Genomic DNA, 25,731 nt, shown 5'->3' with positions numbered 1-25,731 from the left:
AATGCGCGGGGACCTCGTAAGAGGTTCGGCTTCCGGCCTGAAAAAAAGGTACCCATTATATTAACGATGCTAACATTCACCTTGAGAAAAAAGGTAAAAATCTCAAAGGTATTGTAAAACGGGTGTCTCATTTTTCAAGCTGAATCGTACGACTTTTTCGCGGCAGAAATAGACAGGATAAGTGGTTCTTAATAAATAAATAATAATTCATAATAATGTTCAAATTATTGCCTATTTTTTGGTGAATCCCTGAGTCACTTTGTACGACACCCACGTTTTATTGAGATAAGTTCAAATCTCGATCCTAACACCATGGTCATCACTACCTTCCAAGTGTGTCTCGCTTAAGATGAGCACATAAAATACCCCGTATATCAAAGGGTTCAGTGTTGTATAAATCTGATTTGATGTAATCATAAAAATGTTTAAATTTCAGATGCATCATGCGTTTACGTAGAAAATAACCGTTGCGACATCACCCTTTACGTTACGTCTACTTTTAACTGTAAAGCATGACTGATAGTGAAGGGCTTGCTTTGGCCTTGAGAGCTTCGCCTTAATGTGAAGGTTAGCTCAAGGGGCTCAAACCGGACCGTTTCCAACACTGATCCTAGTTAGAACAGTGTTTCGCAAAATCTACCACTAGATCGAAAACGCGACCCACTGAGAAGATCCGGCGAGAAACTCATCGAGCTGTGTATAAATATGGGTTTTACTCGTCGAGCCCTTCGTCGCAAGCGACTGGTTCGGTGAGGACGGCGATCGATGCTTTGGGTACCTAAAAGCACCGTTAATGGATCGGGAGGATCCGTAATGACGTGTTTAGGGTGACGTCGACTGTTTACCATTCGGTCCACAGGACCGGGTATATAATTTCGTGTCGTGCCGCCTTCTCAAAGTGGCGCAATAATGCCAACTGTAAATATTTAGGTACTGATTGAGTCAAGCTCCAGGTCAACATGGAGATCCACATTCCTTAAGAACCATAGTGTTCCAATGGCTATCCTGAAAAAACGGTATTGAATGACTTGAAGGGGTTTCAAGTTAGTGCGAGCCACATGAGCGAACATTATACTTGCATAGGTCATAACGGGGCGTATGCAAGTTTTGTAGAGTGTCATCTTAATAAGAAGGAACAATTTACTTCGCTTGGAAATCATGGGATAGAGACGTTCTAATATGAAGGCGGCACGGTCGCGTACCGTTTTAATATGGGGTCGAATTGTCATCCCTCTGTCGATCGAATTTTCATCCCTCTGTGACGCCTAGATTTTTGACCCTCGAGGCCCATGGTATGGGCTGGCCAAAGAGAGTGAAGGGGCGAATGGCGGAGGTGTTAAAGCGCTTATTAGAAAGTGGGCTGCTCAAAGTGGTATTCGGAGGGCGACCCCTTATGAAGAGCACCGCTGTGCTTTTCGTGAGGTTGATGTCAATGCGCCACTTCCGGAACCACTGTCCTATGGTGGCTACTACGATCTGGAGTCACTGATGCAATAGCGACTTCTTCCTACACGAGCAGTAGATAGTCGTGTCATCGGCAAAGAGCGTTATATAGGTCTCCGGAGACTGGGGTATATCGTTGATATACAATCTACATAATAATGGGGAGAACGTGGAGCCTTGAGGGACTCCGGCCGTCAGATGACGGGGGCGAGAGCGAGTTCCCTCTATTCATTAACGAAACGAACAAGGGCATCAGTGCACTTAAACCTTATACTGTCACCATCTGCTATTTCATTTTATGTGAAAAGACTGAGAAAGATGAAACATGTTTGACAACTAGATTGAATAAGATCTGTCATACAAGATTTTGAAATGCACCCGATTATTGATCGATCTCACGAGTGTTGTTTTTGTTCAATAATTCAATTTATAAAACACACAAAATGTTTAGCAAATCATCGTGTAAATGCGCTTCTCGGTAAAAAATAATATAAAATGTATAATTTGTGTATTTTGTGAAACAAACGTGCTAAATACAGTGAATGAATTCAAGTGGTAAAAACGCAACACATCAAAATGAATCCTGTTTTAAAAGAAGCTTTTAATCGTATTAAGCCCGTTTGCGACATGCTTATGGTATGTCCCACGGCAGATACTGTCTCAAACTTCGTTAATAAGATAACAAAATTAAAGAAAGATGTTGTGCAAGAACTACAGCAGTATTTGTTGTTCCCTTTCATAACGCATATTAGTTCGACGGAAATCGAGTAAGTACTTCTTTACATATATATGTAAATTTGATGAATCAGCTCACATTTACTTACAGAAAAGTATATAGTGCAGAATGATATATGTCAAGTTTGTTCCGGTTAGAAATTGTGGACCTGTTGAATGTAATTTGAGCTGGCAAATTCAATGACTCGTCTAACGAGCGATAATGTAGTATTAATTGTTTAAGTTAGGTAAAATTCTCAGAAAACAATTATTGATTCTGTTAAATTGAAATGTTTATACCTTTTTTTTATTGTCTTGATGAAACATTTATTTAAATGTCATTAATAATTTAAATTATAAGCATATAACAATATCTATTAAATTGAATTGTCATTAATAATAGAACAAAATATGGACTGCAAAGAAAACTTGTAGATGGCATGAGGGCAGTATTGGAAAGAGTCACAGTGAACAGTTTTGAGATGTGCATGAAAATTGAAATCGGCTTACTGCAACTGGTCTTTGATAAAGACAGGCCAGGGATGAGTAAGTAGTTTATTTGAAGGTAGTTATAAAAAACATTTTAACACAATAAAATTTTAAGCATTAGCAGAATATTTGAAATACATGATATGTTTAATGTGGCTTATGGCATTTAATGGTCTTGACTTTTTAATGTCAATGGGTTATGATGACCATTATTATTATTAAGCGAACCATGAGTTCATGTATTCCTTAACATTTTTCTTAAATTTATATACCAAAACTTTCAAAACCACTGATAACTGAAGTCATTATTTGAAGTGGTGTTCAGCATAATAGTTACTAACAAGCTAAGTTTTCTGTTTGTTTATGAATAACAAGTTTAGATCCCGCTTAGTATTGTGTTGTTATATGACCACCTTGAGAAATAGGGTTAAAGTTTTTATTTTTTATTTTATTGCCCTTGTAGGCATATGGCCCACCTGATGGTAAGTGGTTACCGTCGCCAATGTACTTTAGCAATGCCAGGAGCTGAGCCAAGCCGCTGCCTACTAAAAGTTGCCATTTTACTGCCCAACAGTTATCCTATTCTTAGTTGTTTTAGTGCCATTGATTTTTACTCATATGTACCAAGAAATGTAATAGTTAAACTGAACCACTTGATTATTTCGCATCAGTAGCATCCACCAGTAAAGACTCGGAATAGACCCTGCCATCGCTGACAAAGTTTCTGAAACTATAGAAGCCTGCGTAAATTTGTGTACTTTAGAAAGTAAATAAAGGCTTCTTGTAGACCACTATTCAAATTGCAATCGGCCTCCCCAATACTAACTATTTAACTCCTCACAGAAAAGGACCATTAGAATTATCAATAATTCTGATCACACAGTTTGTGAGGAACCTCTAGGTCTATTTAGAGGTTTTGATTATTGCTATTGTATTGTTACTCGTGAATAGTGCATATGTGTGCATAGTGATTGTCCCAAACAATCTTGTCATCCTCTTTTTTACTGAACACTTCCACTTGTTCCATTGAACACTAATAAATTCCTCTCTACAGAGTATCGAAATAGTCAAAGCATATGTTTTTTTAAATCAATTTAAACAGAGTTCAGCGATGGGTAGTGCTGATGTCACTTATTCCCATGAATAAAGGCTACTGCTCATCATCAAATAGGATGTAAACCTTCAAAGAAAATAAAAATATCAATACAGTAAAATATTACTAGCAAGCTTAGTACTACAGCACTTAGCACAATACTAGCAATTCAATATTGAGAAGGTCCTCCACGAGTCAAGTAGGAGCTAATCTTTTTTTTTTTAAATCAGTTGCAGAAATCCCAGAGGAGTTGAAACTCAGTGTTATGTTGAGCCTCACAGTACTGATGCTCAATATGGACAAGAAATTCAGGGAGAAACTGATGAAGACCCAGGTTCCATTACTGGCACAAGCTGTCTTTGTTGCTGTCCACATTGCCAAACTCGACCGGCTTAGGGCTCTAAGGTATTTTCGGCGCGCACTATGCGGTACCGTGGGTTTCGTGGAGTCGGAGTGATGGGGCTCGATGGGGTTTAGTCGGTAGTCGGTTTTGTGGGGTAGCTCTTGCGTGGCTGACGCCGTGCCTCGCGCGCCTTTCTCAAGGCGTAGTCTCCCGGCAGGAATTGGGAGAAGAGGAGGACCCCTGTCTTTCTTCTTCTCCCTGTTCTTCTCTGGAGGCGCCGGAGTCCGACATAACCCGGTCTCTTACCCCCCTCGACCGGGTATGCGTAAATGGATTCCCCAGCGTTAAAAAAAAAAAAGGGCTCTAAGGTATTGCGTGAGTTATTTGCGTGTACTTAGCTATTCTGTTGAATAGCTGTGTTTGGTGATTTTTTTAGAACTGAAACTGGTTTTACAAAATCATGGTTGTTGGGTCTTTTGGGATATGAGGTACGTTTGTGAAATATTCTTAACACATTGAACATCATGCGGGTCAAGCCAAAAACAGAAAATCAGTAACTCTTATCAATATGAGATTTTCATTCTAAAATTTATAAAATGGGATAATTTGCTCAGTAGATAAAATTTAATGACTTTACTGTCTAGTTTTTAAAACTTTTTAAACGGTTATAATATTAATAAAAACTACAACTTTCTATTGAATTTGAAAACCAAGGCGTTCAGTTCTGCTTACGGGCCGCGCGGTTCACTTCCATACGCGTTTTTAGCTGCAATCTGTGGCTTGTAGGAAGCGTTTACCTTGGAACCCTCATGCGGCTCACGGCTGACCCTCATCGCTCGAACGGTTCAATAAGAAAAGGCTCACCGGCGAGCACAGTGGCCTGAATGAAAATACTCCATTTTTCATGTAACGCTTAACATGTTAAACCCATTATACTACTGTCGATTTTTAAGAATAATTTTCAAAGTGAAGGTAGTTGTAGTTTAACTAATAATATTTTATTGCATTTCTCAATCGCAACGACGTGTAGCAAAATATTAAATTGCATTAATAAGGTGCATTAATTATTGGTGCACGCTGATATTCAAGTTAACATTTGACCTTCTGTTCAGATAAGTCGCTGCAATCTGCAAACAAACACTGATAAATTGAGGGCAACTTATATCGTTAATATGCAATTGCTTTATTAATATGTTAATCTTAAACTACAAAATTAATATTCTTGTTTGTAGAAGTAATGTTGAGAGTTAAGTATATTGACCAGAATGTGAATTGAAAATAACGAATATCGATTTTCAAATTAAAATACTACATTTTTTGTGTTGTTTTGATGGGTGAATAATCTCATATCCAAACCTGTTCAGTTGTTACCCGAAGCTCAAAGTTTGGGCAATGTTACCCACTTTGTAACATTAGGTTGTGATCTCTTGTATTCTGAAAGGGATATCCTATGAATCAAACCGGAACACATTACTGTTTGACAGCAGAAACAGGTAAAATGGTGGCACTTTTCCTTATGGGCTTACAGTACGCTTTACTACCCTTTAAAATCTTAGGACCCTAACTTTGAAGCATTGTGATGGGTCATACAAAATACTTTATTTTTTTATTTTATTTATTTATTTCTTTAGACACACCAACAGCAATACACACAAAACATTCAAGCTTAAAATTAACATGTATAAAATTAAGTACTGGTATGTAAGCCAGTTACAGGCATGTACAGCAATCTCTTATATTTACTTTATTGCTATATATAGATTTCAATAAACATCCTGTATATATATATATATATATATATATATTTTTAATAAACTAAAACGCAAGTTTAACAAGTACGTGATTATATTGTGTCATAAAAATAGATTAAAACATGTATGGAATAACGGCAGCTTTTTAATTTTACTGGCGTTCGCTGAGTGGTCAGTGCAAATTCAGTCTTAATCACTTATACCTCAAGGTTTATATTCATCTATGATTTCTCTTTTATTTGGTGATTGACACTTTGTTTTAATGTAAAAATCTTAACTGTACCAAAATTTATTTCAATAGCTACTGAGCAAATAAAACGAAAATCGATTGACCAACAAAGAATTTTTTTTTAAAGAGATTTTATGACCTGGTAACTAAGACCTTTAAGTCATGTCTTATTTTACTTTATATTCTTAATTTTATGAAAAATGATAATATGGAGTGAAATGAAATGAAGATGATTAATTTGAGACATTAATCAACTGGGATGAAATTTAATGAAATGAGATGATATGGGATGAAATATAATCGCAGTAAAATGGTGGTCATTTACTGAGATTTTTTCAGTGGACTTTTTGGAGGAACCCGAGAAGTTACGTCCAGCAGGTTTGTTTCATTTTCCCACATTTGTGTACTTTCACAGATATTAAACAGTTAATAAACCACCATTATTACACATTTAAACCTGAAGAAACACTAAATAGACAAAATAAAACAAATCACACAACTTCACTCCTCGCGTTCCCGCCAAAAAGTCCCCACCAACAAAGAAGAAAATGTGTTTTTCTTCTACCTACGCCGAAAGTTCGGTTTTCTTCCCGCTGTACAGGGAAGAAAGTGTAACTTTTCCTCCCTGGGTACTGACAAGTGCGCCTGCGCGTTAGTGTCTACGTCTGCTCTCACGCACATAAAATTCTCCGCCATTGTTGTGCTCGGGTAATTTGCAATATTGTGTTTAGTGTAAAAGTGAAATAAACAAAAGGCAATAAAATTTAATAGTGAAGTATTAAACAAAGATGAGTTCATCAGACAGTTCTTATTCAATTAGTAGTAGTTTATTTAAAAATTCAAAAACAGTTAAATTCCTTTTTTCTATGCTCCGGCCCCCCCCCCTAACCCCGGCCAGGGCTTCACCCCTAGACCCCACCAGGGCTTCGCCTCTTTACCCCGGCTCGGTACTCCACGGGTGCTAAGTTTTTCACAATGTCGAACTTTCGGTCTGGTAGTAGAAAAAATAGTATGTGCACCGCGGGAAAAAAGTAGAACATCTTATCCCGAAATTTTACACGCGGGAGGAAGTGTCTATCTTTTCTTCCTTGGTGCACAATGTACTATGACTGACCTGTTTTGTAATATTAATAAATAATAGATGTCAGGCAGAAAACACACTGGTGCAAGCCAGTCAATGGCGTCAATGCGCTCACGCCTAATATGTGTCATGCTAATTTTATTCTTATCTCGACTACGCAAATACCAAAATATAACTGTCATTGCTCAACTACAATTTCAATAGAATTTCAATTTCAACAATCATTTTGTCCTTCAAACAGGATTGACATACACAGTTGCTTAGTGGTAAGAATAGGCTACACATACTATTAAAATCTTAAATGAATTTAAACAATAAAATGTTAACTTAAGATTTTTAATATTCATCGATGAAGTTATTAAAGATTTGTAGTCAGTTAATTCCAAAATCAATCACAACTCTCCAACCAAGAAAAGAATATCCAGAACAAGCTAACCAAATTGCTGTAAAATAATATATTATTATTTTAACAGATTGGCAGCTATCCACTGCGTGACTGCGCACACCGGAACACACGCCAGTCAAACTGATGATTACAGCATCAAGGATCCGGTCATAGAGAAAGCCGTGGTTGATATGCTGTCCAGCATATTGCCAGGGGTGCTAGCTGGGCTGCAAGACGTAGCCACTTGTGCTGATAATCCAGGACACGGTGTTATTGTGGTAAGTATAGTTTAGTCTTTCATTCATTTACATTACCATTCAATGAAAAAGGTATGGTGGGAGAACTCACTCCTCACCTGGTGTTAAGTGGTTTTTTTTATTACTTAGATGGGTGGACGAGCTCACAACCCACCTGATGTTAAGTGGTTACTGGAGCCCATAGACGTCTACAACGTAAATGCGCCACCTATCTTGAGATACAAGTTCTAAGGTCTCCGTATAGTTACAACGGCTGCCCCACCCTTCGAACCGAAACGCGTTACTGCTTGACGGCAGAAATAGGCAGGGTGGTGGTACCTACCCGCGCGGACTCGCAAGAGGTCCTACCACCATTAAATTGTTGTTGTCTCGCATCGTTTGTAACGTTGTATATTTTCAGGCCGCTATAGATGCGATCCACAGGATACTTTGCATCACGATGCACGATAAGTTTCTTTACAAGAAGTCCGAGTACACGGCCGATGATTTCGCAAAGATGTACCTCGAAAAGACTAAAGACAAGGTTGACACAGAAGTAAGCAGTAAGGGTCTTTTCAGTTTAGTACGCGTATTCGATTACGAACGCTTATACATACATTTACATAATATATATATACAGGGTGTTAGGGGACCGCTAGCGAAAACGAAGTCAGACGATAGCACTAATGACACCGTTGATGATGGGACGGAAAATAAATCGATCCTGATCCTAAAAAAAAATATTATATTTTTAAAACGTTTTATTAGCATTATTTACGCTCCGTCATGTTAGTACAGCAAAATAAATAAATAATAAATAAATATTTACTAACAGTCACGCCACGTTAACTGCTCCCGTGATAAGTTCGTAAAGAACTTGTGTTACAGGTACCAGATGACGGAAATAAATATAAGATTTTTATTATACACATATTTAATATACATCCATAACCCTGGAAAAGATATTTGTATTTATCATACAAATATCTTCCCTTGGCGGGATTCGAACCCGCGACCCCCTTGTGTAGTGACCATGTCACTTACCACTACACCAGACGGCCGTATGAAAGATAGTTTAATAAAAAATACATAACGTCACTTTTAAAACAAAACCAGCAATGAAACATAAAATCAAAAACAGCTGATGCTAGGATCAACGAACGCGTGGGCGCGGCGCGATCGCACTAATACTTATTTACAACATTTGTCTAAATAACCCCATCCACATTTTAAATCAGGATCGATTTTTTTCCGTCCCATCACCAAAGGTGTCTGTATAGGTATATATAAAGGTGTATATCTATATTAATTTGGCTATGTAATTATTTATTTTAATATATAAATGACTTTGAACGTTGTTCAGACACTGAATGAACGTGTTATATTTAAAAATAATCCGTTAGGTAATTTTGATGTCTTTTAAATGGAATTTTTTTTTATTGGCATTTTACAGCGCAGAACGAAATGGATGCTATCCATTGCGTTGTTTTCAAACGTTACTAACAATCTGCGTGGATATGCGTATTACATTTCTTCTAAACAATTTATGAATATTTTATTTATACATAGATAATCACACAGCACAAGATCAATGAAGAATAATTGAATGAGAGAGACGACAACATTGTGAATCAATTACGAATAAGTTCAAAGCTAATGTCAGAGAAAGACGGATGTATGTGGATAATTACAAAAGTACCGTACAAGAGAATTAAAAAAATTATATAAATCAAAGTATTAATTTCTTCTTACAGTGACATCCTTGATTTTAATATGAAATTTGTTTTAGGTAAGAAGACAAAGGAGATAACGAAAAGGAGCCCGGAATGGTACACGATGGCCGGCGACAAGCTAATGCTGGTCACGAAGAGCCTGATAGCGCTGAGGACCCACGAGCACCACAAGGTCAGGAAGGAGCTGTCCGTCTTCTGCTCGAGGTTGCTGACCGAATGCAATACGTAAGTCGTTATTTAGTATTTTACTGGCCAATGTATTTATATATATAAATCACTTTTGTAACATAGCCATGTATGTATCGGACAATAGATGGTACAACATGTATTATTTTTACAATATTTTATCGAATCAATATAAATATATATTTATAATAGTAAAGAAGTGTTTTCAGTATTCACATTTTCATAGTGTAGATACAAAATACATGCACACATACATACATACTTAGTGTTTCTTGTAATAACGGTGGTTTATTAACTGTTTAGTATCTGTGAAAGTGCACAAATGTGGGAAAATCAAACAAAGCCACTGAACGTAACTTCTCGAGATCCTCCAAAAAGTCAACTGAAAAGTCTCAGTAAATGACCACCATTTTACTGAGACTATATTTCACCATATCATCTCATCTCATTTGATTTCATCCCAGTTGATTAATGTCTCAAATTAATCATCTTCATTTCACTTGATTTCACTCCATATTATCATTTTTCATGAAAATAAGAATATAAATTAAAATAAGATATGACTTAAAGATCTTAGTTTCCAGGTCATATAATCCCTTAAAAAAAAAGTGTTCGCCCAATATCCAATAACCCGAAAAGAACAAAAATTATAAATCGACAGAACAATGCAGCCTTCGATACCACTCGCCCTGGACGTCCTCATAGCTCTGTCTAAAGACGAATACAGTCAAGTGTCGGACTACTGCGCGACGGCAGTATCCACGTACTTCTCGACGGCTGCCAAGGACGCCAAGAACAAGACCATGGACAGCTTGTGCGAGAATTTCTTTACTACCCTCACATGTCTGCCGAGAGTCTTAAATAACGTAGGTGAGTCTAAAAAATATATTTATTCTTGCATCATATTATCTTTTCTGTGTTATATGGGGACTGGTAGTTTTGATATTGCGAGAATAGCTATGTGTATAATTTTTAAATTAGATACATCAATCAATCAATACCTCGGGACAGAATGATAAAGCACAACGGACAACAAATAACTTTTAGATTTTTTTCTTCTGTTGAGAACATCAATTTCTCTAGGTCATGTCACCGACCTTTGGCTAAAGACTCACTAATGGCTGGCTGCTGATGATGACTTGCTGGATGTGCCGTTAGCGGAAGGTTTATCAATTGTAATCAATAATTATTGTTGTCTCCAGATTCAGCTCGCAAACTGTCGACCCTGAACCTGCTGCACGGCTACATCCAGGTGCTGGGGTCAGAGCCGCCCCCTCAGCGCGTGGTTTCGGCGCTCAGCGTGCACACCAACATGCAGTGTCTGTGCAACGCGCTGCTCGAGGCCGCCGCCCTCGACGCCGACCTCACGCTGCTCAGCACCGTCGCCACCAGAGGTCAGTCGCCAGATCTATCAGATAGTAGTAGCATTACATGCTGGCGGGCGCGGTGACCGACTCGCCGTGGCTGCGGGCGCGGTGCGTGCCGGCGGGGGGCGGGGGCGGGCCGGCTCCCTGCGGGGTGTACTGTGAGGGCGTGCGTGTATGTACAGACGTGCTGGCGGGCGCGGTGCGTGCCGGCGAGGGGCGGGGGCGGGCCGGCTCCCTGCGGGGTGTACTGTGAGGGCGTGCGTGTATGTACAGACGTGCTGGCGGGCGCGGTGCGTGCCGGCGGGGGCGGGGCGGGCCGGCTCCCTGCGGGGTGTACTGTGAGGGCGTGCGTGTATGTACAGACGTGCTGGCGGGCGCGGTGCGTGCCGGCGAGGGGCGGGGGCGGGCCGGCTCCCTGCGGGGTGTACTGTGAGGGCGTGCGTGTATGTACAGACGTGCTGGCGGGCGCGGTGCGTGCCGGCGGGGGGCGGGGGCGGGCCGGCTCCCTGCGGGGTGTACTGTGAGGGCGTGCGTGTATGTACAGACGTGCTGGCGGGCGCGGTGCGTGCCGGCGAGGGGCGGGGGCGGGCCGGCTCCCTGCGGGGTGTACTGTGAGGGCGTGCGTGTATGTACAGACGTGCTGGCGGGCGCGGTGCGTGCCGGCGGGGGGCGGGGGCGGGCCGGCTCCCTGCGGGGTGTACTGTGAGGGCGTGCGTGTATGTACAGACGTGCTGGCGGGCGCGGTGCGTGCCGGCGGGGGGCGGGGGCGGGCCGGCTCCCTGCGGGGTGTACTGTGAGGGCGTGCGTGTATGTACAGACGTGCTGGCGGGCGCGGTGCGTGCCGGCGGGGGGCGGGGGCGGGCCGGCTCCCTGCGGGGTGTACTGTGAGGGCGTGCGTGTATGTACAGACGTGCTGGCGGGCGCGGTGCGTGCCGGCGGGGGGCGGGGGCGGGCCGGCTCCCTGCGGGGTGTACTGTGAGGGCGTGCGTGTATGTACAGACGTGCTGGCGGGCGCGGTGCGTGCCGGCGGGGGGCGGGGGCGGGCCGGCTCCCTGCGGGGTGTACTGTGAGGGCGTGCGTGTATGTACAGACGTGCTGGCGGGCGCGGTGCGTGCCGGCGGGGGGCGGGGGCGGGCCGGCTCCCTGCGGGGTGTACTGTGAGGGCGTGCGTGTATGTACAGACGTGCTGGCGGGCGCGGTGCGTGCCGGCGGGGGCGGGGCGGGCCGGCTCCCTGCGGGGTGTACTGTGAGGGCGTGCGTGTATGTACAGACGTGCTGGCGGGCGCGGTGCGTGCCGGCGGGGGCGGGGGCGGGCCGGCTCCCTGCGGGGTGTACTGTGAGGGCGTGCGTGTATGTACAGACGTGCTGGCGGGCGCGGTGCGTGCCGGCGGGGGGCGGGGGCGGGCCGGCTCCCTGCGGGGTGTACTGTGAGGGCGTGCGTGTATGTACAGACGTGCTGGCGGGCGCGGTGCGTGCCGGCGGGGGGCGGGGGCGGGCCGGCTCCCTGCGGGGTGTACTGTGAGGGCGTGCGTGTATGTACAGACGTGCTGGCGGGCGCGGTGCGTGCCGGCGGGGGCGGGGGCGGGCCGGCTCCCTGCGGGGTGTACTGTGAGGGCGTGCGTGTATGTACAGACGTGCTGGCGGGCGCGGTGCGTGCCGGCGGGGGGCGGGGGCGGGCCGGCTCCCTGCGGGGTGTACTGTGAGGGCGTGCGTGTATGTACAGACGTGCTGGCGGGCGCGGTGCGTGCCGGCGGGGGCGGGGGCGGGCCGGCTCCCTGCGGGGTGTACTGTGAGGGCGTGCGTGTATGTACAGACGTGCTGGCGGGCGCGGTGCGTGCCGGCGGGGGCGGGGGCGGGCCGGCTCCCTGCGGGGTGTACTGTGAGGGCGTGCGTGTATGTACAGACGTGCTGGCGGGCGCGGTGCGTGCCGGCGGGGGGCGGGGGCGGGCCGGCTCCCTGCGGGGTGTACTGTGAGGGCGTGCGTGTATGTACAGACGTGCTGGCGGGCGCGGTGCGTGCCGGCGGGGGGGGGGGGGGGCCGGCTCCCTGCGGGGTGTACTGTGAGGGCGTGCGTGTATGTACAGACGTGCTGGCGGGCGCGGTGCGTGCCGGCGGGGGGCGGGGGCGGGCCGGCTCCCTGCGGGGTGTACTGTGAGGGCGTGCGTGTATGTACAGACGTGCTGGCGGGCGCGGTGCGTGCCGGCGGGGGGCGGGGCGGGCCGGCTCCCTGCGGGGTGTACTGTGAGGGCGTGCGTGTATGTACAGACGTGCTGGCGGGCGCGGTGCGTGCCGGCGGGGGGCGGGGGCGGGCCGGCTCCCTGCGGGTGTACTGTGAGGGCGTGCGTGTATGTACAGACGTGCTGGCGGGCGCGGTGCGTGCCGGCGGGGGGCGGGGGCGGGCCGTTCCCTGCGGGGTGTACTGTGAGGGCGTGCGTGTATGTACAGACGTGCTGGCGGGCGCGGTGCGTGCCGGCGGGGGGCGGGGGCGGGCCGGCTCCCTGCGGGGTGTACTGTGAGGGCGTGCGTGTATGTACAGACGTGCTGGCGGGCGCGGTGCGTGCCGGCGGGGGCGGGGGCGGGCCGGCTCCCTGCGGGGTGTACTGTGAGGGCGTGCGTGTATGTACAGACGTGCTGGCGGGCGCGGTGCGTGCTGGCGGGGGGCGGGGGCGGGCCGGCTCCCTGCGGGGTGTACTGTGAGGGCGTGCGTGTATGTACAGACGTGCTGGCGGGCGCGGTGCGTGCCGGCGGGGGCGGGGGCGGGCCGGCTCCCTGCGGGGTGTACTGTGAGGGCGTGCGTGTATGTACAGACGTGCTGGCGGGCGCGGTGCGTGCCGGCGGGGGCGGGGGCGGGCCGGCTCCCTGCGGGGTGTACTGTGAGGGCGTGCGTGTATGTACAGACGTGCTGGCGGGCGCGGTGCGTGCCGGCGGGGGGCGGGGGCGGGCCGGCTCCCTGCGGGGTGTACTGTGAGGGCGTGCGTGTATGTACAGACGTGCTGGCGGGCGCGGTGCGTGCCGGCGGGGGGCGGGGGCGGGCCGGTTCCCTGCGGGGTGTACTGTGAGGGCGTGCGTGTATGTACAGACGTGCTGGCGGGCGCGGTGCGTGCCGGCGGGGGGCGGGGGCGGGCCGGCTCCCTGCGGGGTGTACTGTGAGGGCGTGCGTGTATGTACAGACGTGCTGGCGGGCGCGGTGACCGACTCGCCGTGGGTGCGTGCCGGCGGGGGGCGGGGGCGGGCTGGCTCCCTGCGGGGTGTACTGTGAGGGCGTGCTTGTATGTACAGACGTGCTGGCGGGCGCGGTGACCGACTCGCCGTGGGTGCGGCCGCGGTGCGTGCCGGCGGGGGGACTGCGGCGGGTGGCGGCGTGCGTGCGGGGTCTGGCTGCGACCCGCGCTGCAGACTTGCTCGCCGACCGCCTCATGCAGGTTGCGCTGCAGCACAAACTGCCTGACGCCTTCCTACTCCTCAATTGGATCGGATCGGGTGAGCTATATAATAAAAATCTTTGTAAAGATATCAATCTAATTGAATACATCAATTGTAATCCCGATGCAAATAAGAAACATGAGGAACTTTAACTATTATAATTCACTTTAATAAAATGTTAAAAAATGTTATTGAAACAACTTAAATTAAATTGCCGGATCTCAATTGATTTGATCGTTTGCCGGATTGTTTTACGGCGTTTATCATTTCACGACGAATTCACTGTAAGCTCATTTTTTTCTGAAATTCAGTCTAAAAATTAATGTAATTTGATATATGAAGAACGGATACTTTTTTTTATTGCTTAGGTGGTTTGGTCGATCTCACGGCCCACCTGGTGTTAAGTGGTTACCGGAGCCTGTAGACACCTACGACGTAAATGCCGCCACCCACCTCGAGACGTAAGTTCTAAGAGCTCAGTTTTTACAGTATAACGGCTGCCCCACCCTTCAAACCGAAACGCATTACTGGTTCACGACAGAAATAGGCAGAGTTGTGGTATCTACCCGTGCGGACTCACTAGACTACCAGTAAACTCTTACGTTTAATCAACACGGATTGCACATGACCACCATTGCTCTGCCAAGATTAATCGACTGTGATGATGATGATGATGACTCTTACGTAAGAGAAGCTCGGCTAGTAACGGCCAGTGACCATGTCCACGGTTATGCTTCCAGAACCAAAAGCGCCGACATCTCTAATAGAACGAATACTGAACCTGTACATACAAGAGGACATGTGGTACCTCCCGCTGGAGGTGGGCGGGGGCGAGGCGCCCCTCACCAGCGCCGACACGCTCGACGTCTCCGTGTACGACCCCAGGGCCTGGCACCGGGACAGCGTGCCCGGTGAGTGTTCCAAGCCTACTGTAGAATGACTCCACTTGACAATTCTGGGCGATTGATTCGGTGGCGCTGTAGTTCCACTTCGATAAAGCGGCTCGACACGAGAACCCTCTCTCATCGTGGCCGCCGGTAACTACATCCCCGATACTGCAGACAGCGTCGCCCAAAACACGTCATTTCGGATCTTCCCGATCCATTAACGGTGCTTTTAGGTACCACTAGCACCGGTCATCGTTCTAGACGAATCCGTCGCTTGCGATGAAGGACTCGACGAGCGAATTAACCCATAGACACAGCCCACTGAGTTTCTTATCGGATCTTCTCAGTGGGTCGCGTTTCCGATCCGGTGGTAGATTCTGCGAAGCACGGCACTTGCTAGGGTTCGTGTTAGCAACGTCGTCAGGTTTGAGCCCCGTGAGCTCACTTACTAGTAATATATAAGTTTACGTACGAGTTTACATATAAGCTTAGGGGCATCTATTACAAGATGTCGATAGTTTCCATACAAAAAAATATTTGTCTTATAGTATCGCAGTTCCTGACTGACTACGTGCCATCTCTGCAACGCTTTTATAGTCGATACGACATCGCTAGAATCGTCGAAAACATTCCTCCCAAGTCGAGTACCTTCGATGTGTGTTTCAATAGATGGCGTTGTGCTCCTCGAGCGTTCTAGATGTTAATAGATCCTTCGATATTCGTTTGGCTATTCGGCGATAGATGGCGGTACTCTTACGGGCGTTTGATTGAAAACCGTCCGTGTGTGGTAGGGCTGTACGAGGGCGCCACGGAGACCCGCTACACGGACATCAGCTACAGGACGCCGCGCGCCGCGCCGCCCCCGCGCACCACGCTGCGAGAGGCGCAGCGGAACATGCTGGTCTCCTGCCTCCTCACCGAGGGCGTGGGCATGTTCGCGCTCACCCTCCACGAACACTACCAACCCTACCTCATGAAGGTGCTGTGCCTGGTGCTGGAGAGGATCAGTGAGTCAGTTATTTCACTTGACATTTTGGTCAATCTGGACCTGTCCAATCAGGTCAGCACCTCATCCATGAAGCTATGGGGTATGATGGAGACGTCGGTTACGGGGCTTAAACCAGTTCACGTAGAACTCAGTAGTGGTTTAACGACGAGGGAAGATCTTCCAGCGAGCGGGTGATATTGCTTGGTAGACCGACGGTCTGAAAGTTGTTCGGAACGTGGATATATATATGCAAGCTCATCTTGAAAATGTCGTAAGCGAGGCATCTGTCAATTATCTTGTGTTCTGTGATGGCTACCGCCACAATACTACCACTCTTACTTATTTACGTACTCGTACCATTCTTATTTTTTCTGAATTTCCGACGTTAAATCAAAGACATATTTCTACCTTATATCTCAGAATAGGTGGCGACTTTCAATAACGTCCTCTGGTAGTCATTTAACATCAGATGAGTAATAAACTCGTTTGCGCATCAACTTCAATTGCATTATGGATGTTGCATCCTTCATGATAAAAGCACCTTTTTTTTTATTGCCCTTGTAGGCAGGCGAGCATACGGCCCACCTGTTGGTGAGTGGTTACCGTCGCCCGTGGACTTCAGCAATGCCAGGGGCAGAGCCAAGCCGCTGCCTACCGCGCACCTTCTCAGTGGGTCGCGTTTCCGATCCGGTGGTAGATTTTGCGAAGCACTGCTCTAGCTAGGACTAGAGTTAACCTAACCATCAGCTTAAAAAAAAAGCACGCTGTCTCCGTCCCGTGCGGTGGTTGAGGTTGCGTCCCGGTTGCAGGCAGCCCGTACGAGCTGCTCCACCAGGCGGGGCTGAAGGCGGTGGGCAGCATCACGGCGGCCGCGGGGCACGCCGGCCCGGCCGACCTCATCCGCTGCAACGCCGACTACCTCACCAACCAGATCACCAGGAGACTCAAGAAGGTACAGCTCACCTAACGGCACCGGGTCACACAGATTTGGTTCGTTTGTAGCGAAGGTCACTACACTGAATATCTTCTAGGGCTTTAGTGCGACATTTGACGCTTCCATAAGTAGAGTTGAGTAGAGAAGAGAGAGAAGAGTAGAGTATGCTTTATTGTACACCAAAATAAACACAAATGCAAAACATTAAATATAAAATGCACAATGGGCGAGCTTATCGCTAAGAATGTTCTCTTCCAGACAACCGTCATGTGGACAAAGATGATTTCAGGAAAGAAATTAATAGCAGTGTATAAGCGATTGAAAAAAAATATTTTTATAAATATACAAATAAACAATATAATGATAATATTGCTTATATTATTACACATATAAAACTGTATAAATAAATGTTGTAGATACTAATTAGACATTTTACATTTATTTGATTTACAAGTAATTCCTTCTTCAAACGAGGCTTGTGGAGAGTATTAAGCGGTAGGCAGCGGCTTGGCTCTGCCCCTGGCATTGCTGAAGTCCATGGGCGACGGTAACCACTCACCATCAGGTGGGCCGTATACCCGTCTGCCTACAAAGGCAATAAAAAAAAAAAAAAATTGTAATGTGTGAAATAAATGCATAGGTAGAAATTACGGGAGACAATCCGATATATACAATTTACGATATTTTTTAGTAATTACTGATTTATCCTATTTGTAGTAGCAGTATTTTTGATTGGTTTAATTTTGCATTTTTATTTTTAAATAATTACATAATTTGTATAATTTTAGATTTGTTATGTTCACTATTTATTTGTGTGTTAATAGCAACTGGCGGACACACTTGTTTGGCTTATATTTTATCTATAATATATTATATGGATGTATAAATAGTTTCTGTTAGTTTCTCAAATGTATAAATTTATTTTAATATAATTTTATTAAACTTTGATAACTTTGATTGATTCGAATAATGATCGAATAAAAACAGCGTGTTTGTTTGTCGGCAGGCGTGGGACTGCGAGTCCGCGCTGCAGATACTATCTGTGGTCATGGAGTATAGTGACGTCACTATGCTGGATTACATGTATGGAATAGTTGAAGACGTGAGTGTACTTCTGTAAATTGTGTAATTAAAACTTGAGAATGTATGTAGAATAAAAATTGTCTGTTTGGGAGCTTTCTTTCTAGACTTTTCAGTTATATGCCCATATGTTGCCAGCTTTTTAAATAGCGAGTATATTATGGGGTAGGTGGGAGATCCTGTAGAACGTCTCGTGCTAAATTGTCACTGCTGCCCATAGACATCTACAAGGGAATGCCGTCACTAGACTTGAAGTCGAAATCTCAGTTGGCTAGTATAGCAGCTGACACACTGGAACGCAGGATTCATTCATTCATATCCAAGTGGGTGGCGGCATTGATGTTGTAGATGTCTATGGGCTCCGGTAACTACCAGGAGAGCTGTGAGCTCGTCCACCCATGTCAGTAATAAAAAAAGACATAATTTACTCGTGGCGATCGCAGTACGCTGGTAATATACTCTGAGAAAGCTGGTGTCCGATATCCCTTTAATCGCTTTTGACAATATTAGGCATCTTTTTTGGGGGTTGGGGGTACCAAAACCACCATAGGACACCACATAGCCATTATATGAATATTATTAAACAAATCGTTTCTCCAACAGGTCCTAGTCCAGAGCTGCGACAAGTATTACGACAGAAATTTAGAATCCTACCTGCAAGTGTTTATTACTTTCATCGAATGCCTACAAAAGTGGTTCAAGGATGAGGATACAACGGATTCGAAGCCGCCGGAGCGAGGCCTCGACCTCCTGGAGGACGTCCGGGAGTACTGCAGGAATCAACAGGAGGCGGAGCGGCTGCTGGACGAGGGGGAGCCTCCGGGGGGCGGCCCGAGCGCGGAGGAGATGTACCGGGAGGACCGGGCCGCCGAGCTAGACGACGCGGCAGATTACGGCGATGCTGTTACGAGTTAGTATTACTTTTTTTTGAATTTGGAAATTTTTAGTTACATTGCGCGTTGTAAATACATCGCCGTTATGTTAGATCTACCTTCGTGTTACATGTCGGTGGCGAACAATCTTATACGTTGTGAGTTACTTAGTTATAATCCTTAGTTATCTATACATATAAATAAAATTAGAGTGTCTGTTTGTAATATTGAAATAACCGCTTTTTACTACATGCTTATGAATATATATTATACGGTACATACACCAAAATAACATTTTTTACAATTTTTGTCTGTCTGTCTGTTTGTTCCGGCTAATCTCTGGAACGGCTGGACCGATTTTGATGAGACTTTCACTTATAGGTAGCTGATGATATAAGGAGTAACTTACCGAACCGTCGAACCCGTTGCTTGCGACGAAGGGCTCGATGAGTAAATTAACCCACAGACACAGCTATTCCAGCTTCTCTTTGACGTGTATATGAGCTCACGGGGCTCAAACCGGGTGTGTGCCAACACTGGCCCTAGCAAGCGCAGTGCTTCGCAGAATCTACCACCTGATCGTAAACGCGACCCACTGAGATGATCCAGCGAGAAACTCAGTGGGCTGTCGTCTGTGGGTGAATTAATAGGACGGTGACCAATGCTTCAGCACCGTTAATAGATCGGGAGGAGATGCGCTGTCAAAGTATCTCCGAACGTGTTTTTAACAACAATAACGGATGAAAGTCTAAAATCACAAGCGACAGCGTTTTTGTCGAAATTGTAAGGCGGTTGCCCAAGTAGTAGTATGTTTGCAATTTAGTGGCGAATAGGTGAGCCGCCACAAGCCCATACAGGACTTTCAATGTAGTTGAGCTCTATGAAGATATCTGTGACCGTTGCAGAGGAAGAGGCGCCGGTAGCTCGTCACCTGAGTGTGACCGCGGCCATAGTGCGGCGCTGCGTGCGCGGGGCGGCGGGCGCGCGCGGGGCGGCGGCGGCGCTGCGGGCGGCGGGGGGCGGGCTGCGCGTGCTGCGGGGCTCGCCGCTGCTGCTGCCGCTCGTGCACGCCGCCTGGCCGCCGCTCGTCCACAAGTAACAACAGCCGCTCGAAACCAATCTCGTCTTCTCACACTAAAACTGTACTAGTAGTTGCGCGGTACTCGAAATGCGACTATAAATGGAACGAAGTTCCTTACGGCAGCTTTGGAGGGGATAGGGATTTTGCTGCGCGACCGAACTGAAAAAAATGTGATAGTAAAACCGTAAGAAAAAATCCGTGGAAAAAAGTGCGTGGAATAAAACCGTTAAATGAGACGTGCGCAGGCGCGACAGTCGCATACACAAGCGAGTAGTGTATAATACCTTTCTCTTTCTCCCTCTTTCTTTTACTTTTACATACTTTCCTGCACTTAAATAAAAACTAATCAGCAAAATTTAAGAGAAAAAAAATCAAGAAAACCTACATAAAATTGAGCACGATTTTTTTTTGCAAATTGAGTCGATTCTACATTAGCCGAAGGAACTTCGTTCCTACTTGGTGTCCCACGACACCACATCTTTCATTTTTATTTATTTTATTTTATATATTGGGTACCAACATGTTATACATTAGCACAGAACATTACAGGTATCATATACATTGGTTTCACACTAAATGCTAACACGATTACAAGTACCGAATGCATGCATTGGAAGCAAAAGCGGTTCATTATATAAAAAAAAAACTATATATAACATTACATGAAGACCTTACATTATTACACATTTACTACCAAATACGCTATTACTTAATTGAAAAAACTCATTGAGCAAGGCTTGTAGACTTCTCGTCTAAAACTGTCAACAGTGCCAGCAAAAACGTCCAGAGAATACTTGTTATGCAATATAATTAAGTGAAATTATAAGTTTTAACATTATTATGGTTCTATCGTCAAATTATATAATCACAGATTTCGCCAAGACTACACTTCAGGCAAATATTAATGAAGACAAAGAATATTTAATCTATTCTCAATTTGACCACAGACTATAAGCAATAAGAAAAGTTTGACAATATACAAACAATATGGCTGCGTGTGTGTGACTAATACATGGAAGTGTGTGTAATGTTTTTTCATGGATTTATTGTATTTTTAAAGCATAATTTAAAAAAAAAATGAGCATTTTCATGCTCCGTCCGCGCAATTTTCGTACAAAATTTTTGCTTCACTTATTAATTTAAAGATAATCTCAAAACTTACAAAATTTTACAGGAGAGTGTTTTAAAGGTTTAACATGTGTATTAATTTTGTTAATAGTAGTCAAAATATAGATAGGTTAACTAAAAAAAAAACTAAAACTAAACTACGCTTTTTTGACAGTATTCATGAGAAAAATACTGGTGATACTAAATGATTCCGCATATTAACTCAATTTCGAACATTTTTGGAAATTGTACACTTTTAAGGCGAAAAGACGATCTGTGGATTTTAAGGTTTTACCGCGGCAAGACTTTTTGGCGGGAACGCGAGGAGTGAAGTTGTGTGATTTGTTTTATTTTGTCTATTTAGTGTTTCTTCAGGTTTAAATGTGTAATAACGGTGGTTTATTAACTGTTAAGTATCTGTGAAAGTGCACAAATGTGGAAAAATTAAACAAAGCCGCTGAACGTAATTTCTCGAGATCCTCTAAAAAGTCCACTGAAAAAATCTCAGTAAATGACCACTATTTTACTAAGATTATATTTCTTCCCATATCATCTTATCTCATTTCATTTCTATGTCATCCCTGTTGATTAGTGTCTCAAATTAATCATCTTCATTTCATTTTATTTCACTCCATATTATCATTTTCATAAAATTAAGACTACATATTAAAATAAGAAGACATGACTTAAAGGTCTTAGTTACCAGGTCATAAAATCCCTTAAAAAAATATAACAGGGCACTCGTGACTTGACATCTGTCACTTCTCGGTGCTCTAAGTGCGCGTGTCGGCTACATTATGGTATCTCCTAATCCCATACTTTCCTTACCATACTAGACTTACATACATCCATACTAGATGGCAGCACTAGGCACCATTCTAGATTGCTTACAACAAGCTTCCTACATGCGGGGGGGAGGTGGCGTGGGGGGTTTGAATATATTATTTTACGTAAATTAAATTTCAGATTTGAAGAAGGCGATCCTATAATCATGCGGTGGGCGATAGAGTTGCTCGTCACGATGGCTTCCGTCTCAAAGGACTTCATCAGGGCCAGAGCTATCAAGTGAGCTTACATTATTATACTCTATTTATAAAAGTCATTACAATTTTATAAAAAAAAAACATATATCTATACTAATATATAAATCTACAGTGGTTTTTACGGATGTTCCGTTATAACTACTGAACCATGCATCCGATCGACTTGAAACTTGGTATCCATGTAGAAAATACATGTACTTAATGGTTAGGTTAATATTTATACTTCGGTACGAAGGCTGGGGCAGCCGTTGTAATGTAAAAATTGAGACATTAGAACTCATTTAAGTTAGGTGGCGGCATTTACATTGTAGATGTCTATGGGCTCCGATAACCACTTAACACCAGGTGGGCCATGATCTCGTCCACATCTTGAAGCAATAAATTGAAAAAAAGATGTGTGGTGTCGTGGGACACCGGATAGGAACGAAGTTTCTTATTATAAAAATATTAATTATAAGTTCTATAAAGAAAATAAAACTAAAGGTTTCGCAATAACCCACGGTCATTCGGTAACGTGCGAACTTATTGTGGTACACTTCATTCACGGCTGTTTGCATATGAGTTAGTGTATTGCGCAAACGAACGCTCTGAGATCATGGTCAATGAATGATAAAAAAAGATATTATTTTTTGTACGTTATTACAAAGTTAAGTCGTACACTGTGTGCGCTACTAATAAAAATCTTACGTTACGGACGTTTTTTCCCGGTTAGGGTACCCCTCCGCATAAGGAATAATTCTCATAAGGAATTTCGTTCCAAAACCAAGGAAACTAAACGAGTGTTTGAAATTTTTATGTGTTCACAGGGAAGTCCTGCCGCACATTTACCGGTTTCTGAAGAAGTCTTCGAGGGACAGTTACCTGAAGGACGCCGGCTCCTCGTACCGACTGAGCCGCGCGTTCGCGCTGCAGCTGTGCTCGCTGCGCGCGCTGCCGCGGCTGGCGCCCGACCTGGCGCTGGGCCGCGAGCCGCTGGAGGACGCCATGCACAGCGTCGACCCCTACCTCTCCAAGAAACAGCCCAAGCCCTTGCAGGTCACAGCCGAGACTCGTTCATATCAAATATCGAATAAATTATACCTTAGAGATTTATTGCCCTTGCAGGCAGACGAGCATACGGCCCACCTGGTGGTGAGTGGTTACCATCGCCTATGGACTTCAGCAATGCCGAATGGCCGCGATGAATTTTTTTTTATTGCTTAGCTTGGTGGACGAGATCACAGCCCACCTGGTGTTAAGTGGTTACTGGAGCCCATAGACATCCACAACGTTAATGCGTCATCCACCTTGAGATATAAGTTCTAAGGTCTCAAATATAGCTACTATGTAACTAATTCCTCAGAGCACTCCCCATGGAACATACGGTACAAAATACAGAGGGAACCGAAGTCCCTCCGCAGACCCAGAGGTTCCAAGCGATCCGTGAGAATGGGATTATCGACAATCCGAACGGCCCTCTTTTGTATGGAGTCAAATCAGCAGAAGCTGGTATTTGGGAGCCCCGGCCCAGAGATGGGAGCAGTACTCCACGCGAGGCCGGACTTGTGCTTTATAAAGCAAAAGTCTCTGTCCAGGCGTGAAGTACCGCTCCGTTCTGTTGAGGACTCCCAGCATTTTGGACGCCAACTTGGCTTTGCCTTCCAAATGACTCCGAAATAGGACATCGCTCGAAATGTCGACCCCAAGTATCCCTATATTCTCGAAAAGTAGCAGGGATACCTCTTGGAATCGCGTTTCCGATCCGGTGGTAGATTCTGCGAAGCACGGCTCTTGCTAGGGTTCGTGTTAGCAACGTCGTCAGGTTTGAGCCCCGTGAGCTCACCTACTAATTAAAGTTACGCTGACGTGGTCTCTCAAGACCATCAGCTGAGGTAGGAAAAAAAAGTTTCACGTGGTGCCGTTAACGGAGCTGACCCCGCATGGATCAACACCAGGATTTCCCCTAAGTCTGCCACAGAGCAATTTCGTATTCCAAATTTGAGGCGAGTTTTTGCGGCGCACCTCAAGCGGCTCGGTGAAATTTTCATATGTTTAGACCCAATACCGTCTTTACCATAAGGGCACACGGGGCCCGTGCCCAGGGCCCCCATTCTCAGGGGGCCCCGAAAGACCAACAATTTAGCTCACACGTTTATTCTCTAAACATTTTTGTCGGGCACATTACACTTTTTTCACAAATCAGTAATCAGAAGATATTTAGAAGGCATATACTATGCCTATAATAGAAGATTTTGCTCAACAGAAATCCCGAAAGAAACCGTTATCGAAATCGTAACCAAAAAACCAGCAGCATTCTAATATCATTAATGACATTATATCATACTGTATTTGATTACCTATAATAAATGGTCTCAAACTCAGTAAAAAAATGTTATTATAATTCGCTTTTTTTACTTTCCAAAAGGGCCTCAAATTCTTGTGTGCCCAAGGGCCCCGTCCTAGTTTAAGGCGTCCGTGTTTAGACCCTTGAGCATAACATTTTATATTAATATGAATATATAATATAATTTCCGTTTCCAGGCGGCGGCCGTCAAGTTCTACGAGACGGTGCTAGAGTACGACTACGGCGCCGCCTGGCACCACCTGCGGAGGCTCTGCAGGAACGACGCCGTGCTGCGGCCCAGGGACCCCAGCCTCGCGCCCGTCGTCGGGACGCCCTTCCAACCCAAGAACAAGAACTATGAGAACAATATCAAACTAATATTCAACTTTGAGGTCTCGTAATTGTTAGTGAAGTTAGTGTTGTGAGCGCGGCGCCGTGTAGTGTATGTACGTATCAGGTCGTTTTCAGTATATTTTTAGATTAAAAATATTGAAAAAAAAAAAACTTTGTTTATTTAGTCCCGCCCCGCCTCGCGCCCCCGCCGCCCCCTAGGTAACAAACCTGCTGTGGTATATTCCACACTATAGTTATTTCCTCTTCATCCTTAATCTTTCTTTGGGTTCTATTTTTCTTCTATATCGTTCCTTCACTGCTGAGGATCGCGACCACATGTGACTTTCTTTTTTTATTCCTACCTATGCTGATAGCCTTGAGAGGCTATTTCAGTGTAACCTTAACTAGTAGGTGAGCTCACGGGGCTCAAACCGGAGTGTTGCTAACACGAACCCTAGCAAGAGCCGTGCTTCGCAGAATCTACCACCGGATCGGGAACGCGACCCACTGAGAAGATCCGGCGAGAAACTCAGTGGGCTGTGTCTGAGGGTTAATTTAAATGTCGAGCTCTTCGTCGCAAGCGACGGGTTAGGCGAGAACAGTGACAAGT

At 45.3% G+C, this 25,731-nt stretch overlaps 1 protein-coding gene across 2 annotated transcripts; it reads left to right on the top strand.

The window, feature by feature from the left end:
* The first annotated feature begins 1,797 nt into the window (after positions 1 to 1,797).
* Tti1 (Telo2 interacting protein 1) lies at positions 1,798 to 25,292 on the top strand. 2 transcript variants are annotated; one of them, XM_028188373.2, is made up of 18 exons: positions 1,798 to 2,210; positions 2,561 to 2,703; positions 3,970 to 4,144; positions 7,617 to 7,806; positions 8,186 to 8,327; positions 9,554 to 9,722; positions 10,345 to 10,553; positions 10,886 to 11,077; positions 14,330 to 14,530; positions 15,214 to 15,384; positions 16,152 to 16,367; positions 17,158 to 17,300; positions 18,289 to 18,384; positions 18,966 to 19,272; positions 20,140 to 20,329; positions 22,389 to 22,487; positions 23,272 to 23,500; positions 24,986 to 25,292. In XM_028188373.2, exons 1-18 carry the CDS (start codon positions 2,020 to 2,022, stop codon positions 25,187 to 25,189), a joined length of 3,267 nt encoding a protein of 1,088 aa, XP_028044174.2. In that variant the 5' UTR covers positions 1,798 to 2,019; the 3' UTR covers positions 25,190 to 25,292. The 2 variants fall into 2 exon arrangements, with proteins under 2 accessions (XP_028044174.2, XP_089584532.1); XM_089728406.1 differs by having other exon boundaries at positions 2,073 to 2,210; positions 2,593 to 2,703.
* Positions 25,293 to 25,731: the final 439 nt, after the last annotated feature.

The sequence above is a fragment of the Bombyx mandarina genome, chromosome 06 (assembly GCF_030267445.1).
Source record: "Bombyx mandarina strain Sakado chromosome 06, ASM3026744v2".
NCBI classification, from domain to species: Eukaryota; Metazoa; Arthropoda; class Insecta; order Lepidoptera; family Bombycidae; genus Bombyx; species Bombyx mandarina.
Note: the sequence above shows the minus strand (reverse complement) of the source record. Positions and strands in the feature narration are given on the sequence as shown.

Coding starts and splice junctions, on each gene's coding strand:
- Tti1 (XM_028188373.2), top strand. CDS start 2,020: ATGAATCCTGTTTTAAAAGAAGCTTTTAATCGTATTAAGCCCGTTTGC. Junction 2,211..2,560: donor ATTAGTTCGACGGAAATCGA/GTAAGTACTTCT, acceptor CATTAATAATAG/AACAAAATATGGACTGCAAA. Junction 2,704..3,969: donor TAAAGACAGGCCAGGGATGA/GTAAGTAGTTTA, acceptor TTTTTAAATCAG/TTGCAGAAATCCCAGAGGAG.